We start from the raw sequence: 17,050 nt of genomic DNA, 5'->3' as shown, positions 1-17,050 counted from the left end.
AATTATAGCATGGACTTTTTTTTTTTTTTTTTGAGATGGAGTCTCACTGTCGCCCAGGCAGGAGTGTGGTGGCACGATATCGGCTCACTGCAACCTCTGCCTCCCAGGTTCAAGTGATTCTCCTGGCTCAGCCTCCCGAGTGGCTGGGACTACAGGTGTTGTGCCCCCACGCCCAGCTAATTTGTGTACTTTTAGTAGAGACGGTTTCATCACGTTGGCCAGGCTGGTCTTGAACTCCTTACCTCAAGTGATCCACCTGCCTTGGCCTCCCAAAGTGCTGGGATTACAGGTGTGAGCCACCGTGCCCAGTTCAAAGCATGGACTTTCAATCTTGATTGTACCACCTACATCCTGTATCACCCTTAGGCAAGTTGTTTACTCTGAGTCTCAGTTTCTTCATCTGTAAAATAGGAACCAATTGTAGGAATCTCTCAGGAATACTAGGATTAAACAAAATGTATCCAAAGTGCCTGGCACATAGGGTGGATTTTCCACTCCATATGTCCCCAAGTATGTGGGGCACTAAAGAATATTTCTTCCACACCAAGTATAGAGTGAGGCAAAAGATGCTATACGGTTGAACAACAGAAACAACTTTAGCCACCTCTAAATAAGCATGGCTTATTACCATTTTAGTTGTAAATAGTAAACCTTAAAAGTAAAGTTTCAAAGAAACCACTTGTTTTCTTTGTACTAATAACTTAGTACAAATGTGGTTTTGGCCGAACATTAGAAAATGTTTTTATCAGGAAATATTTTATGTACAGAAAGTAATGTAATGAAGCATTATAAACTTCGAAATCTGGCACCAAATGTAAGACATTGAACATTATGAGGACAGTTTAAGTCCCCCAACCCCACCGTGTGCTTCTCCCTTGATTCTCTTCCTTCGCACAAGTACCCTCTATCCTGCAACTTTGAAATCGTTAATTTTTTTCTACAGATTTATCATATATGTACACACAATTTTATTACAGTGGTATTCAACTATTTTTCTTTTCCCCCCACTCAACATTGTTTCTAGAATATCATCTTTATTGATATATATGTAATTAGCTGATTTATGCTACTGTATTTCAGTATATGAATATACCATTTTATTCTCTTGTGGAAGGACATTTGGATTGCTTCTAGTTCTTGACTTTTAGCAATGGTTCATGAACATTCTTCAGATCCATGGTTCGTGGTTTCTCTAGGAGTGGAACTCGGGATCAGGGAGTATAACCGTCTTCAGGTTTACAAGATAATGTCAAACTGCTTTCCCAAGTGGTTTATAAGATTTCCTATGGCTCCACCATGCTTGTCAGCACTTAGTATTGTCAGCTTTATCATTCTGATGGTTTCAAAATGGAATCTCATTCTGGTGATAATTGGTATTTTCCTAATTACTGATGAGGCTGAATATAGGAGTGACTCAAACAATTTAACAACTAGCCATAGCTAGTACAGTAGGACTCCGACTAGTCCAGGTATTCTTTAACTTCTGGTGTGAGAAGGTATGTAATCTAACGACTTCATGTAGCCAGGGTAGCACTTGGGGGTCTCAATGTTATGACTACTTACCAAGCAGTCCATAATACTTAAAAAAAAAATGACACAGCCATATCAGCTAACAGTGTTTAAGGACCATTTATGTTTCTCCTTTTGTGCAATGCTCATTTCTCTCTTTTGCCACTTTTTCCACTATATTGTCTGTGTGGATTCATCAATATTCATTGTGTGTCCTGGTACTACTAATTGTTTAACAGTATGTGTTGTGTGCCATGTCCCAGTTTGTGTCTTTTCCTAAGTAGAAGTTCTTAATGAAGAAGGATTTACTACACATTCTCTCTATAGATAGTTTTTGTGTCTTACTTTTGATATCCAAAAGGGCAAGCCCCTCATCCTGTTCTACTTTTGTAAGAGTGTCATGGTTATTCTCGACTTAATATCTTCCATATAATTTTTAGAATCAGCCTGTTGGGTTAACGTGAATAACTCTTGGGATTTTGCTTAGATACATACTTAACCAAAGGGATCAACTTGGGGAAAAAATTGCATTTTATGGTCCTGAATCTTCCTAGCCATGAACATGGTTATAGTTCTCTATTTGTGCAGATCTTTCTTACTGCCTTTTCCTAAAATTTTAGAATGTACTATATAGCAGTATTTGCAAATCTTTTGTCTGATTATTGCTAACTTCTACATTTTTTCTTGCTATTTAAAAATGTATCTTTTTATTTATAAATTATATTTTAAACTCTTTGGTGTCACATGCTTTTTAGACAGTGAAGACCCAGTAGTAGTATAAAGTGTTTTATTTATTTAAAAAATATGAGCATGATTACATTAAACTATATATTATACAACCTATCCAAAGTTTAACTTAAATTAAAACCTGGTTGGGCACGGTGGCTCACACCCGTAATCCCAGCACTTTGGGAGGCCGAGGCAGGTGGATCAGTTGAGCCCAGGTGTTCAAGACTAGCCTGGCCAACATGGCGAAATCCTGTTTCTACAAAAGTACAAACAATTTGCCGGGCATGGTGGTGTGTGCCTGGGGGGCACAGCTACTTGGGAGGCTGAGGTGACAGGATCACTTGAACCCAGGTGGAGGCTGCGGTGAGCTGTGATCGCATCACTGCACTCCACCCTGGGTGACAGAGTGAGACCTTGTCTTGAAAAAAAAAAAAAAAAGAAAGGAACCCCCCCACCAGCCTGCTGTAATTTCAGACTAGAAGAATATTCCAGAAAGTTCATGCTTGTATCAGCACAGGGAGACATTACTCCACCATTGCTAAATCTTTCAGGCTGTGACTTTTTTGTCTCTTGGCCTTATAGCCTGGACGCAGGAACTCTATCTTTCTCTTCTTTGCTTCACTTTTATTTTTGTGTTTCTTCATTTTTTTCTTGGCAGCAATATCAGGATTAGTTACAAACTAGAAAAGAGAATAGAAATTTTATATTACTTTTAAAGTAAATGTTAAACCAATAAGAATCAAATACAGAAATAAATGTAAAAAACACATGCTCATTAAAAAAAATCTGAAGCCCCAGCTATAAATTTTCCCCAAACACTCAAACCCTTGATCCTCCCTGAGTGTGTGACACAAACATGCACACTTAGTAGTTATCAAGTCCAGTGAACATGCCATATTTTCAAAGAGCAAACTTACCTCCAGGGCCTTCCTCTTTTTCCGGAGTGCCCTTTTCTCATTAGCCTGTTTCTGTACAGAGGCAAAGGCTAATGAGAAGCTCTCAAGCCCAACCAGCTTTTTGAGTAATTCTATGATTTCCTGGGATAGATTCTTCAGCAAAGGATCTAATCACACACAAAGAGTAATGATCAGAGTAAAGACAGGTAGGAAAGGACACATTTGAACATCAACAGAATCAACAAAATCAAACAAAATCAACAATATGTGCAGCATTTATATCCAGCTATTGATCTGGCAAGAAACCAAATAAAACAACAAAAATAATTTAAACTCTTGCAGCATTATCACCATTACTTCAACATTAAACACTGATATAAAACTAGCCTCTATGTTCCTGGGATGGGGAAACCAGCAATGCTAGACACAGCACTCCAGCCACCACCTCACCCAGGATGCAACAAGAAATCAGAGAACATGAGGCCCACTTCCCAGCGGAAACCTGGCCCTGAAGACGTTAAAGTAACTTGGGACCTTGACAGAAACGTTTTGAATTACCTCTGTTTACCTGCTGAGCTCTTGCAGATAGGGGGAAAAGTAAGAGATTCCCTCTCTAATCCATGATGGATCACAGAGGCTTAGCTCTGCCCACAGTAACCTTTTTTTGGGGGGTGCGGGGGATGTCAAAGCCTCCTTTGTGCAGTTGACAAAAAAGCTGTATCTCCCACCCTTCTCTGCCACTCACCCCCAATTTCAATTTCACAGGAGTTCAGGACATCTGTTCTAGATCACAAGCTTCTTGAAAACTTTCCTGCTGTTGAATCCCTAGTGCCTGGCAGACATTAGGTGCTCATTAAATGTTGGCTGACTTGAACCAAAGCACACCTGACCCTGGTTTTGTCAGCAGCCTCAACCTTTACCATTGCTTTTTCCTTTCGAAGAGTGAGCAAACTTTCTCTCAAGGCTGTAGGACTGTAACAGCTCTTGCTTCGACATTTGCTTCATTTGTTTTATTTTTAAACTCTGAACATTCACTTTACCTCCTCTCCTTCCAGCCTCCAATTCCCTCTTTACCTGTTATTACCAACAATTACAATAAGTGAGGGAAATGTTATCAGGCAAGGAAAAAGAAGAAATGTTAAAATGATAGTTTAAAACTATTTCATATAAAAATGATAATACTTATATTTTTGCCTTATAATTTTGTTTTGTTTTGTTTTTGAGACAGTGTCTCACTCTGTTGCCCAGGCAGGAGTGCAGTGGTGCAATCACGGCTCACTGAAGCCTTCACCTCACAGCCTCAAGAGATCCTCCCACCTCAGCCTCCTGAGTAGCTGCAATTACAGGTGCACACCACCATACCCAGCTAATTTTTGTATCTTTTGTAGAGATGGGGTTTTGCCATGTTGCCCAGGCTGGTCTTGAACTTCTGGGCTCAACTGATCCTCCCACCTTGGCTTCCCAAAGTGCGGGATTACAGGTGTGAGCCACTACGCCCAGCCCACAATTTTTAAGATGAGAATGTAATGACATTTTATCGTTCATTATTATTCATTGTGCTCTGAGGTTTAAAACCACCCTGAACCTTAGTTTTCTTTGACTATTTAATCTATGTTAAGGATAAAGCATCATCTTTTATGTGAGAAACATTCTTTCTGGGACAGCAGAAAGCATACAGAAGAGGGCAATCAAATATAATACAAATATGCCTATTTGTTAATTATCTTGATATCTCATAAGTTTTCTTTTTAAAAATAAACTTTGGCTGGGTACGGTAGCTCACTTCTGTAGTCTCAACACTTCGGGAGGCTGAGGTTGGAAGACTGCTTGAGGCCAGGAGTTTGAGACCAAGACCAGCCTGGCATAACATAGTGAGACCACTATTCATCTCTCTCTCTTTTTTAAAAATTTATGTGTGTGTGTATATATAAAAATATAAACATATATAAGTATATAATATATAATTAAAAAATATATAAAAATAAAAATAAATCTCTGGCAGGGAGGAAGGACAGAAAGGAAGAAGGAAACATTCAGGAGAGAAGTTAGAAATCCTGCAAAAGGCAGGAGAACAGACGAGGCAGGGTTACCTTGCTCTGAATAGGTGCTGTTCAGTTCTCGAAACAAAGGAGCTATAATCATTGGGAGATACGGCTTTACCTTGTCTATCCCAAGATCCATTGCTACAGCGCCGAGGAACTTAAAGATGCATGTTCTCTGAAAATACAGATAATTTTTTTTCATTTGAAATATTTATCTTTAGCACTCAATCATAGACACAGCATGAATTTAGAAAACAGGGCTCAGTCTATTTTGGGACAGATGTTATTGCTGCAGTTTAGGGTTCAAAGGTAAAGTTTCTAGGGACTTAGGATCACTAATACCGTTAAAATACTTTTTACAGAGAAATGACTACTCTCAGTCATTCTGTGCATTCATCGCACCTTTAAGGGGTTTCTCGGTGAATAAGCAGCTTCCAGTTTTGCGATCCGGGACAGCTTCTGGATCAACCACAGCAGTGTGGCCGGCCTGCCAAGCTCTTCCTTCACCTCTTCCTTCTCTTCTCCGTCAGACTCTGCCTTCTCATCTGCACAGGCCACGCCATCTCCTAAAGCTGCTTGTTCTTCCAGGTCTTCTTTTATCTTACTTTGCTTATCCTCACAATAAGGTTCCAGTAAATACAAGACTTTGGCTACAAACAACAAATTCTTAACAACCTTTAAAAAAAACGGGGTGGGGGAAGAAATTGGACATTGATTTTGAAATAAATAAGGCTTAGTAGAGCGTAAGCTAAAATAGGTATTCTACAATTAGAAAACAAAAACTATCTAGGTATTACAACTATTTAAAAACTATTAAATGATGATGCCTCCATTTTTAGATCATGCCCCCCCCCCCTTTTTTTTTTTTTAAAGACAGAGTCTTACTTTGTCACCCAGGCTGAGGGCAGTGGCGCAATCTCCACTCACTGTGACCTCCCCCTCCCAGGTTTAAGTGATTCTCGTGCCTCAGTCTCCCAAGTAGCTGGGATTACAGGCATGCGCCACCATGTCCAGCTAATTTTTGTATTTTTAGTAGAGATAGGGTTTTGCCATGTTGGCCAGGCTGGTCTCAAATTCCTGACCTTAGGTGATTCGCCCGCCTCAGGCTCCCAAAGTGCCGGGATTACAGGTGTGAGCCATTGCGCCTGGCCTAGATCATTCTTAAGTTCTCCCTCATAGGGCATCCAAACCTATTTCCATGTAACTTTGATCTATGTGGACTAGTTCTACCCTTTAAAGTCACAAAGAATAAGTAAACAATTTCCTTCCAAGCCCTCCATTTACATTTTTTGTTTTGTTTTGTTTTTTGGGTATTTTTTGAGACAGAGTCTCACTGTGTCACCCAGGCTGGAGTGCAGTGGTGCGATCTCGGCTCAATGAAACCTCTGCCTCTGGGTTCAAGCGATTTTCATGCCTCAGCCACCCCAGCAACCGGGACTACAGGCCACCACGCTCAGCTCATTTTTGTATTTTTACTAGAGACAGGGTTTTGCTATGTTGGCCAGGCTGGTCTTAAACTCCTGGCCTCAAGAGATCTGTTCATCTCGGCCTCTCAAAGTGCTAATGTTACAGGTGTAAGTCACCACGCCAGCCCCATTTTACATTTTTAATGACAGCTTTCACCTCTACCTCCATTAAATTCCTTCAGCCATTCTACATGGAAATAACTATTTCTCTCTCTCTCTCTCTCTTTTTTTTGATACGGAGTCTAGCTCTGTTGCCAGGCTGAAGTGCAGTGTGGAGATTTCAGCTTACTGCAACCTCTGCCTCCACAGTTCAAGAGATTCTCCTGCCTCAGCCTCCCGTGTAGCTGGGACTACAGGCATGTGTCACCATGCCCAGCTAATTTTTATCTTTTTAGTAGAGATGAGGTTTCACCATGTTGGCCAAGATGGTCTTGAACTCCTGGCCTCAAGTGATCCACTTGCCTCGGCCTCCCTAAGTGCTGGGATTACAGGCATGAGTCACCGCACCCAGACCCCTATTTGGGAATTTTAAATGGAGAAAAGAGTAATCCCAACACAGACCCAGAGTTGACAAGACATATGTGTATTTGAACATATATATAAGTGTATGTCTGTATTTCATCTAATCCCCCAAGCATTAAGATAGGTTCAAAACAAAACAAAATAACAAATGTAAGCCTATTCCTAGACTGTTGATAGAATAGGCCCCTTCTTTCTTTTTGAGACAGAGTCTCGCTCTGTCACCTAGGCTGGAGTGCAGTGGCGTGATGTCGGCTCACTGCAACCTCTGCCTCCCACGTTCAAGCAATTCTCCCTGCCTCAGCCTCCCGAGTAGCTGGGATTACAAGCACCTGCCACCCATGCCTGGCTAATTTTTTTGTATTTTTAGTAGAGATGGGGTTTCGCCATGTTGGCCAGGCTCATCTCGAACTCCCGACCTCAGGTGATCTGGCTGCCCGGCCTCCCCAAGTGCTGGGATTACAGGTGCGGGCCACGGTGCCCAGCTGGCCCGTTCTTTTAAACTAGGAGAACTACAATTCTTACCTGTTCTCCTAGAGACTGATCCAAGAATTTGGAATGCAATTGATGGCAAGAAGCGAGAGAGATACTTTTCATCTGTGAAAAGAAAATGGACATTGGTAGACAAGACAGACATAGGACATTTCTGATTGTTTTTAAAAAACTAAATAATTGTAATACAACTAACGTACTGGATTTTGCTCTGAATGACCACCTGTATAGATTTGGAGAGGAAAGGTTCATGACCAGAAATTGTGTAACTGCTCCCTTCTACCTGCCCTAAGCATTTCATCCTAAATAAATGGGATAGTTTCACAGTCTGGGGAGAAACAGGTAATAATCCTCTACTTTTTTTTTTTTTTTTTTTTTTAGAGTCTCACTCTGTGGCCTGGGCTGGACTGCAGTGGAGTGATCTTGGCTCACTGCAACCTCTGTCTCCTGGGTTCAAGCAATCCTCCTGCCTCAGCCTCCCAAGTAGCTGGGATTACAGGCGTCTACCACCACAGTTGGCTAATTTTTTGTATTTTTAGTAGAGATGAGGTTTCGCCATGTTGGCCAGGCTGGTCTCGAACTCCTGACCTCAGCTGATCCACCCACCTCGGCCTCCCAAAGTGCTGGGATTACAGATGTGAGCCACTGCACCCGGCCAATCCTCTACATTACTAGTAGGGCACTTTGCAACAGTCCAGTATTTTTTTCTTCCTCTTTTCTTCCCTTCTACCCTCCACTCATTCAATATTTATGGGGTTCCACTATGAGTGAGAAATTGTGTTAGGACCTAGGAAACCAGAGACACATATATCATGGCCCCTAACATTTTCTTTTCTTTCTTTTTTTGAGATAGGATCTCGGTCTTGCCCAGGCTGGAGTGCAGTGGCATGATCACAGCCCACTGTAACCTTGACCTCCCCAGGCTCAGGTGATCCCCCTGTGTCAGCCTCCCAAGTAGCTAGGACTACAGGGGTACACCACCATGCCCAGCTAATTTTTGTATTTTTTGTAGTGATAGGTTTTCGCCATGTTGCCCAGGCTAGTCTCAAACTCAGCTCAAGTGATCTGCTCACTTCAGCCTCCCAAAGTGTTGGGATGACAGATGTGAGTCACCATGCCTGGCTTGGCCCCTGACATTTTCATGAACGTGATCTCATTTACATCAACAAGGTTATTAGGAGGCAAGACAGACAGTATTAATCTTATTTTCCAATGCTGATAAAGAACTTAAACATTAGCTGGGCGTGGTGGCACGCGCTTGTAATCCCAAGTACTCAGGAGGCTGAGGCAGAAGAATCCCTTGAATTCAGGAGGCGGAGGTTGCAGTGATCTGAGATCACACCACTGCATTCCAGCCTGGGTGACAGAGTGAGACTCCATCTCAAAAAAGGAAAAAAAAAATAAATAAATAACCTAAACATATAATGGAAGATGGGCATGCTAAATAAGCAAATTAAAAGTCTAACTACACTAATGGTCTAAAAATTATCTTTGAAAAAACCCTGGCCTTGAGAGTGACCCCTCTCCAGTGACTAATATTCCTATTGATTCACCTGTACAACAAATTGTTGGTTGGAAGAGTTTCTCCCAAGGGCTGGCTCAAAGATAGTTACATGAACCAGAAGGAACGTCTTACAGTCATGAGGGAAGGAAAAGGTTTGACAGAAACCTTACCTTTTGGTCAAGGTCACTGGCTAGGAACTTGATTGCTACAGGTTCTGGGAGGTTTCTTTTAGTCTTTTTGGTATTCCATTTTTGAATAAGCTCCTCTGGCTGGCAAGAGGCAAAGAGTAATCCAAAAATCTGGGCTGCTGTGAGCCACACCCAGTTGTGTGGATGTCTCAGGTGAGAGTGCACATGACCTAAGGAAACCAAAAAGCATTCACGGATGTCAAATGGCCTTCCTGATTGTTTAGAGGTAAATATGACGAAGTGAAGCATTTACAGAGTATTATGTGTTTGGAGTGGGGAACCAAATATGAACAAAATAGGTCAGTGGCTGGGAAGTGGGGGCAGGAGATGAAAAGAGATTGGTTAATGTGTACAAAAATAGAATTAGATAGAAGGAATAAGTTTCATGTTAGACAGCACAGTAGGGTGACTCGGTTAACACTGATGTATTGCACATTTCAAAATAGCTGGAAGATTTGAAATGTTCCCAACACAAAAAGATAATAAGTTCAAGGGGAAGGATATTCTCGTTACCCCAATTGGATCACTGGACATTGTATGCATGTATCAAAATATCATAGATACCCCATAAGTAGGTATAATTAGGCATCAATTTAGAAAAAGACAAATAGTCCTTGCTTCCCAAAAGCCCACAGAAGCTAGAGAGAAGTGAGGTGGAAGAGGCACTGGAAACGACTAGAAAACCAACTCCTAGAGTGGTTAAATGACTCTACTGGGGTACAAACAGACTAGTTTCATAAGAACTAGTTTCAGATTCAAGGGAGGTAAGGTGACATTAACAGTTACATTTTCTTTTTTTTTTTTTAATTTTTCTGAGACAGGGTTTCGTTCCCATCGCCCAGGCTGGAGTGCAGCGGTATACTCTTGGCTCACTACAACCTCTGCCTCCTGGGTTCAAGCAATGCCCCTGCCTCAGCCTCCTGAGTAACTGTTACTCAGGCACTCACTACCACACCCAGCTAATTTTTGTATTTTTAGTAGAGACAGGGTTTCATCATGTTGGCCAGGCTGGTATTAAACTCCTTAAGCGATCCACCTGCCTCAGCCTTCCAAAGGGCTGGGATTACAGGTGTGAGCCACCGCGCCTGGCCAACAGTTACATTTTCTAAGGTAATATAAGTATGTATATAGGTATAGGCTTGTTTCTAATCAGTAGAATTGGTGGCTCCAAGTAGCTGCCTGTAAAGCTATCATCTACTTACTGAAGGTTTTCTATATGCCAGGGACAGGGCTAATTGTGTTACATGTATTATCTCATAACAATTCTGTGATGTTGGAATTATAATTTCTATCTTACAGATGAAGAAACAAGTGTTCCAGAGAGGCTGTGTGACATGCTAAGCTATAACAGGCAGAGCCAGGCCTGGGCCCCAGCTTGATCTGACCTTCCAACTCTTAATTCTTCAGCATTTTTGGCTACATGGCCATTCTCCATACGCCGTACTCAGAAAGTATTTTTTGTAGAGATGGGGTTTTGCCATGTTGCCCATGCTGGTCTCGAACTCCTGAGCTCAAGCAATCTGCAAGCCTCACCCTCCCAAAGTGCTGGGATGATAGGCATGAGCCACCATGCCCAGCCCAGACCCTAACATTTTCATGAACATGATCTCATTTAACCATCAACAAAGTTCTTCAGAGGCAGCACAGACAGTATTAATCTTATTTTCCAATGCTTATAAAGAACTTAAACACATAATGAAAGATGGGCATGCTAAATAAGCAAATTAAAAGTCTGACTACACTAATGGTCTAAAAATTATCTTCAAAAAAACACTTGAGTGTGACCCCTCCCCAGTGACCACCACTCCACTGAGCCCCAAACTTCCCCTTCCCTGCTGTATCTCTCCTCTGTGTAAAGGAAAAAGAAAAGAAAAAAGTTTTAGGCTGGATGCATGCCTCATGCCTGTAATCCTAGCACCTAGTTGGGAGGCCGAGGCAGGTGGAGGTCAAGAGATGGAGACCATCCTGGCCAACATGGTGAAACCCTGTCTCTACTAAAAATACAAAAATTAGCTGGGTGTGGTGGCACGCACCTGCAGTCCCAGCTACTCAGGAGGCTAAGGCAGTTGAATCGCTTGAACCCGGAAGGCAGAGGTTGCAGCGAGCTGAGATCGCACCACTGCACTCCAGCCTGGCGACAGAGCGAGACTCTTGTCTCAAAAAAAAAAAAAAAAAAAAGTTTTATAATGTGGGTGTTGGGGAACAGGATAGATTAACCATGTCATATCTCAGTTTTAGTCTTTGCTGCTATATTTCATAGACATATTTTTACTTTTGATCTATACGAATCTTTGTAATAATCTGGCCATGTTGCAATGAAGCCACACCTGAGTAGGTCATATGGTAACCTTGTTATTTCTCACAAAATCTGAGTTCTGGTTCTTAAACCAGGTGAATACTTTATTTCATTTAACAACAGACCACATAAGTCGTGGTCCTGGCCAGGCGCAGTGGCTCACGCCTGTAATCCCAGCACTTTGGGAGGCCGAGGCAGGTGGATCACCTGAGGTCAGGAGTTCAAGACCAGCCTGGCCAATATGGTGAAACCCCATCTCTATAAAAATACAAAAATTAGCCGGGTGTGGTAGCATGTGCCTGTAATCCCAGCTACTTGGGAGGCTAAGGCAGAAGAATCACTTGAGCCTGAGAGGCAGAGGAGGTTGTAGTGCGCCGAGATTCTGCCATCGCCCTCCAGTCTGGGTGACAGAGCAAGACTCTGTCTCGAAGAAAAAAAAAACAAAAGAAAAAAAAGAAGTGGTTCCATAAGATTATAAAACAGTTTGGCACTACTCATTAAAAAAAACACACTGTATTTTTACTGTACCCTTTCTATGTCTGGCTACATTTTGATACACAAAGACCCTGTGTTACAAATGCCTACAGTATTCAGTACAGTACATGCTGTACAGGTTTTTAGCAATAGGCTGGACCACATAGTCTAAGGGTGTAATAGGCTATACCATCTAGATTTGTCTAAGTATACTGTTAGGAAGTTCAAACAACAAAATCGCATAACGACATATTTCTCAGAACGTATCTCTATTGTTAGGTGATGCACAATTGTGTGACAACTTGTGAAATCATTTAGTAAATAATGGCATATGTACATAACGGACTACTATATAGCTATTTAAAAAGATATCTACTAGGTGTGTTATAGATAGTAATATGCTTACTCAGGTACAAACAGGATATCAAAGTTTATATGGAACTAAACAACCTCTCAAAAAAAACCCCTATGCCTATTGAACAAAAGAAAGACTGGATGGAAATATAGACCACAAGTGCATATATCAAAACAATACATTGTACACCATAAATATATAGTTTTTACTTCTCAGTTGTACCTGAGGGAAAATAAATAAATAGGAAAAAAAGAGACACATATCTGAAATTATTAACTACCAAACAGGACTTTGAGAATTTTTTCACTTCCTTTTATTTCCCCAGAATAAATATTCTTTCTTTTATAAATGAAAAGTATTACTTATGAAATCATAGGTATGTTTTTTTTTTTTTTCAGAAGGGAATATTTTCACTGTAATCACTCTGAAATAACCTTTTAAGTTTTTTCTCATGCACTCTTTTCCTGACATTGTATACTTTCTGAAGTATTCATATTCGAATTTCTCAAATCTACTTTCAGTAATTCTATGACAACAAATGTATTTGTTTTTAGATTTAAATAAAAAAGGAAAACTTACTCCAGATTTTACTCAAAGTCTCAGTGGGTTTGGTAAACTGAATAATATTACATTCCTTGATAAGTTTAGTTATCAGTGTAAGAAAATTAAACAGAAGGCGATCTGCAGCTTTTTCTTCAGTTTCTTCCATGATCTAAAAACAAGACAGATGTAAATCAATATAAACAACAATCTGAAAGTATCTGATGGACATTTTTACTCCAGCATGTAAATCCACCCGTTTCGGAACCTCTCTTGGCACTCCTGACATTGTGGGCCAGATGATCCTTTGCTGTGGGGGCTGCCATGGGCACTGTAGGATGTTACCAGCATCCCAGCTCCTCTATGTTCTAGACGCCAGTAGCAACTCCACCCTCCAGTTGTGACAATAAAAAATGTTTCCAGACATTGCCAAATGTCACCTGGGGGGGCAAAATTGCCCGAGTTGAGAACCTTTGATCTTCATATACCATGAAGATACTTTAATTCTAATCTCCCAACGGGCCCCCCCCTTTTTTTTTTGAGTCAGGGTCTTGCTCTGTTAGCCAGGCTGGAGTATAGTGGCACGGTCCTCCTGCCTCATGCCTCCTACAGGCATGCGCTACCATGCCTGGCTATAGCGCTCATTTAAGTTCCAACTACACCGAATTTTTGCTTTTAGGATAAAAGACACTGTTTGAACACAAATATTTAATCAGTTAGCTATAAATATAAATATTTAACCTATAAGCTAATATCTAATCTGTTAGCTACATCACCACAAGTAAAACTCTAAGTTAGAAAAGTTGTATTCCCTAGCAAATTACTTACATCTTTAAAGTTTTCAGGATCAATTTCCTTTTCAATCACAGGAAGGACCGTTCCAAGTCTTTTCTCAAAATCAACTCCTTCACTTTCCACAAACAAGCCACAGATCAGGGCAGCAAGCTGTCTATTTAAGCGCTACCAAAAATAAACCACAAGACAATGTCAAGAGAACTTGGGAGGCCTTTTCTGAAACTGTAAAACAAAGGTGGGCATTATTTTGTCCTCAACATTCAGAGACAATATACATTTCTTTCTGATGCCAGAAATCAGTAAATTATGAGGCTTTGATGGCCAATATACAAAATGTGGGGAAATTTTTATACTCAAGAATAACGTTTTAAAAAGAGGCATTACTATTATCCACTGAGTACTTTAATATTTTTTTTTCCATTTTCAATGAAAAGGAAATGGAAAGAAGTCTCATGCCCACCCCACATTAAGTGGGTACGCAACAAGTTACTCATTAACACAGGGCATGTGTTGTTTATGTTTCACAAAGATGGGCCAACAATGATGGTGGGAGAGGTACCAAGTGGATAAAAGGATGAAAATTACATTTCAGAAATCGAATATGTAAAATTGGAAACAAAGGTATTCATCATTAGGAGCTGGTTAAGTAATTTATGATACATTCATGTAGCGGAATACTTTCCTAACAATAACATAGTACGAATACAGGTGATTTTTATATTACTTTCTATAACTTCTTACACTTTGGGAAACTTTAAGAATATACTATTTGCATAATCAGACAAAAATAACACTATGTGGAGAAAAAAACCAATTCAACAGTGTATAACATATATTCTTACTTAAACTATGATCCCCAAAGCTAATACTTGTCACTGAACTGTGACTAACAGCAATGCACACCTTTTTTGCTCCAAACCAAGTGGTAACCATATCAAACAGCCAGTCTTTTTTCTCGAGGCTGATTTTACCAAGTAGGGACTTGATGGTCATGGATGCCATCTTTTTGCATGTGGCAGAGTCATCATTGATCGTCATTAGACAAAGAGGGATAAAGAACATTCCACAGTTCTCATGGAGCAGCCCCTAAAAGAAAAGAGGCATGTGTGAGCACTCAGAACGGAATTCCTACAGATGCTCTAGCAAAGGGGGACTGAGGACTTCCGGGGGTCACGGGGCTTATCTCTGGGGTCACAGTACCTGAGGGAACGTGTCAAAGAGATAGGCGATCATTTCCAAGGTGGACTCTCTCCCGGTCTCATGTTCGTAACTAGAGGAAGGACATTAGGTGGATTTGTTAGTATCTTCTAAATTTACCAATAATTATTAAAAAATGTAAAATGTTGTATCAAGGTGTCAGTTTACTTCTTTAAAAAATGGAAAATGTTCTGTTTCCCTACTTTTAATGCTTGTATATATCCATTAAGCTACCATTGTGCAGTTTTAAATGCAATTGTGTCAGATTTCAACATTCTCCTAAGTGGACTCTTAGGACAATCAACAGTTAAACTAGGTTGAAAAGCAACTCAGAGAAAGGCTATATGAAGCCAAGCACAATGTCTGATTATCGAGTTAATGAGTCATATAACAATATGCTCAGAGAATGCACCATTATGCTTAGGCCTCGTCCTTTTTAAGACAGCCGCCATGTTAAAGTGAAAGAAGAAACTGCCCTCCGCCCGTTGTTGTTAACAGCTAAGCTTACTTCAGTTGGGCGAGCATGAATTCCAAGTTTGGTCTCAGTTTGTCACCCAGGGGATAGTCAAGAATATATTTCAGAAAAACCTGGAACAAAAGTCACACAGATGATTATTTGGACCTCGTCTCCAGTATTCCTGTTTCCTAAGCTGCTTTCTGGAACTCATTGGTAGGTTATAAAAACTTTCAAGAATGGCAATCAATCAGGCTTTCCAATGGACTCCAGCTAAATCTGCCTATAACGTCAATACCAGCTGTGACCTTTCATTTCTCCCACCATTTATCTGGTCCTGCCCTATGGTGCCTGACAGAGGCAAGTCCTGGCCCGCCACTGGCACTGTGGTTTAAGACTTCAAATCTAAGCCCACAGGTTGGAAGCTGATCTCTCTGTGACAGGTGGTGACAGGTGTGCCACAGTATGGACTGTGGTCCAACCTGGTATCTCCCCTTCAACAAGAGTAACAACATGGTGATAATATCAATACTGATAATGCGTTTACTATAAACCCTCTATGTGCCAAGCACTGCGTTGTGTCTCTCAGTTAAATCTCATCATTCCCATAGGAAGTACGTGATAATAGCCCACTTTCTAGTTGAAGGGAATAAAGTTGGTACAGAGACAATAAGAAACTTGCTCAGGTGACACTGCCAGAATTCCATGCCTAGTCTGTGTCCAAAGGCTGCACTTTCAAACCACTGTAGTATCTAGCCTCCTTTATCAATAAACCGTGAGAACTAAGTGACATCATTCAAGTTTCCAAAGCCTGCTTTTCCCTAGCCATAAAATGGGGATACTGTTTCTTCTGAAGGGTACTTGTAAACAGAGGTCATGCATTTAAAATGCTAGGCACACAGCTAGTGCTTAATAGTAGTTGACCCTTCTTCTTCCTAATAGTAGCCAAGCAATTATTTCCAGAGACATGCATCTTCCCTTCCTGGCCTCCTCAGCAGCCCAAATCCACCTGCAACCCTGAGTTCCTATTTCCAACTTAGACCTTTCCACCTCCTTGGGCACAGTATGTGCTCATAAAATTAGATATTGACAGATGTATAGATACAAACCTGATCCTGTCACTCCTCTCCCTAAGGATTTAAATAGCTCCTTACTATTCTTAGAAAAAGCCCTGCCGGGCGCCGTGGCTCACGCCTGTAATCCCAGCACGTTGGGAGGCCAAGGTGGGTGGATCACGAGGTCAAGAGATCGAGACCATCCTGGCCAACACGGTGAAACTTCATCTCTACTAAAAATACAAAAATTAGCTGGGCATGGTGGCGGGCGCCTGTAGTCCCAGCTACTCGGGAGGCTGAGCCAGGAGAATCGCTTGAAAATGGGAGGCGGAGGTGGCAGTGAGCTGAGATCGCACCACTGCACTCCAGCCTGGCAACAGAGCGAGACTCCATCTCAAAAAAAAAAACCAAAAAAACAAAGCCCAAAATCTTTAACAAGACCACAAGGGCCTGCCCAACCTGGCTCCCCACCCCTCAATTCACTTACCTGTGTTGAGCTCCTCAACCGAGCTAACCTCTCACTCACCTCAAGCCTCTAC

At 41.2% G+C, this 17,050-nt stretch overlaps 1 protein-coding gene across 1 annotated transcript in view; it reads right to left on the bottom strand.

The window, feature by feature from the left end:
- Nucleotides 1-2,282: 2,282 nt before the first annotated feature.
- UTP20 (UTP20 small subunit processome component) overlaps nucleotides 2,283-17,050 on the bottom strand; it is a 109,140-nt gene continuing 94,372 nt past the window's right edge. The window contains exons 52-62 of the mRNA XM_001091709.5: nucleotides 15,511-15,590; nucleotides 15,006-15,075; nucleotides 14,709-14,891; nucleotides 13,839-13,970; nucleotides 13,050-13,182; nucleotides 9,328-9,515; nucleotides 7,687-7,758; nucleotides 5,579-5,851; nucleotides 5,225-5,351; nucleotides 3,156-3,301; nucleotides 2,283-2,918 (exon numbers count right to left, since the gene is read on the bottom strand). Of these exons, the coding sequence (XP_001091709.3) occupies nucleotides 2,763-2,918; nucleotides 3,156-3,301; nucleotides 5,225-5,351; nucleotides 5,579-5,851; nucleotides 7,687-7,758; nucleotides 9,328-9,515; nucleotides 13,050-13,182; nucleotides 13,839-13,970; nucleotides 14,709-14,891; nucleotides 15,006-15,075; nucleotides 15,511-15,590 (1,560 nt within the window). The 3' untranslated portion in view covers nucleotides 2,283-2,762. The remainder of the gene's footprint in view (nucleotides 2,919-3,155; nucleotides 3,302-5,224; nucleotides 5,352-5,578; nucleotides 5,852-7,686; nucleotides 7,759-9,327; nucleotides 9,516-13,049; nucleotides 13,183-13,838; nucleotides 13,971-14,708; nucleotides 14,892-15,005; nucleotides 15,076-15,510; nucleotides 15,591-17,050) is intronic.

Source organism: Macaca mulatta, chromosome 11 (assembly GCF_049350105.2).
Source record: "Macaca mulatta isolate MMU2019108-1 chromosome 11, T2T-MMU8v2.0, whole genome shotgun sequence".
NCBI classification, from domain to species: domain Eukaryota; kingdom Metazoa; phylum Chordata; class Mammalia; order Primates; family Cercopithecidae; genus Macaca; species Macaca mulatta.
The sequence above is the reverse complement of the archived record's forward strand: the minus strand, read 5'-3'. Positions and strand labels throughout refer to the sequence as shown.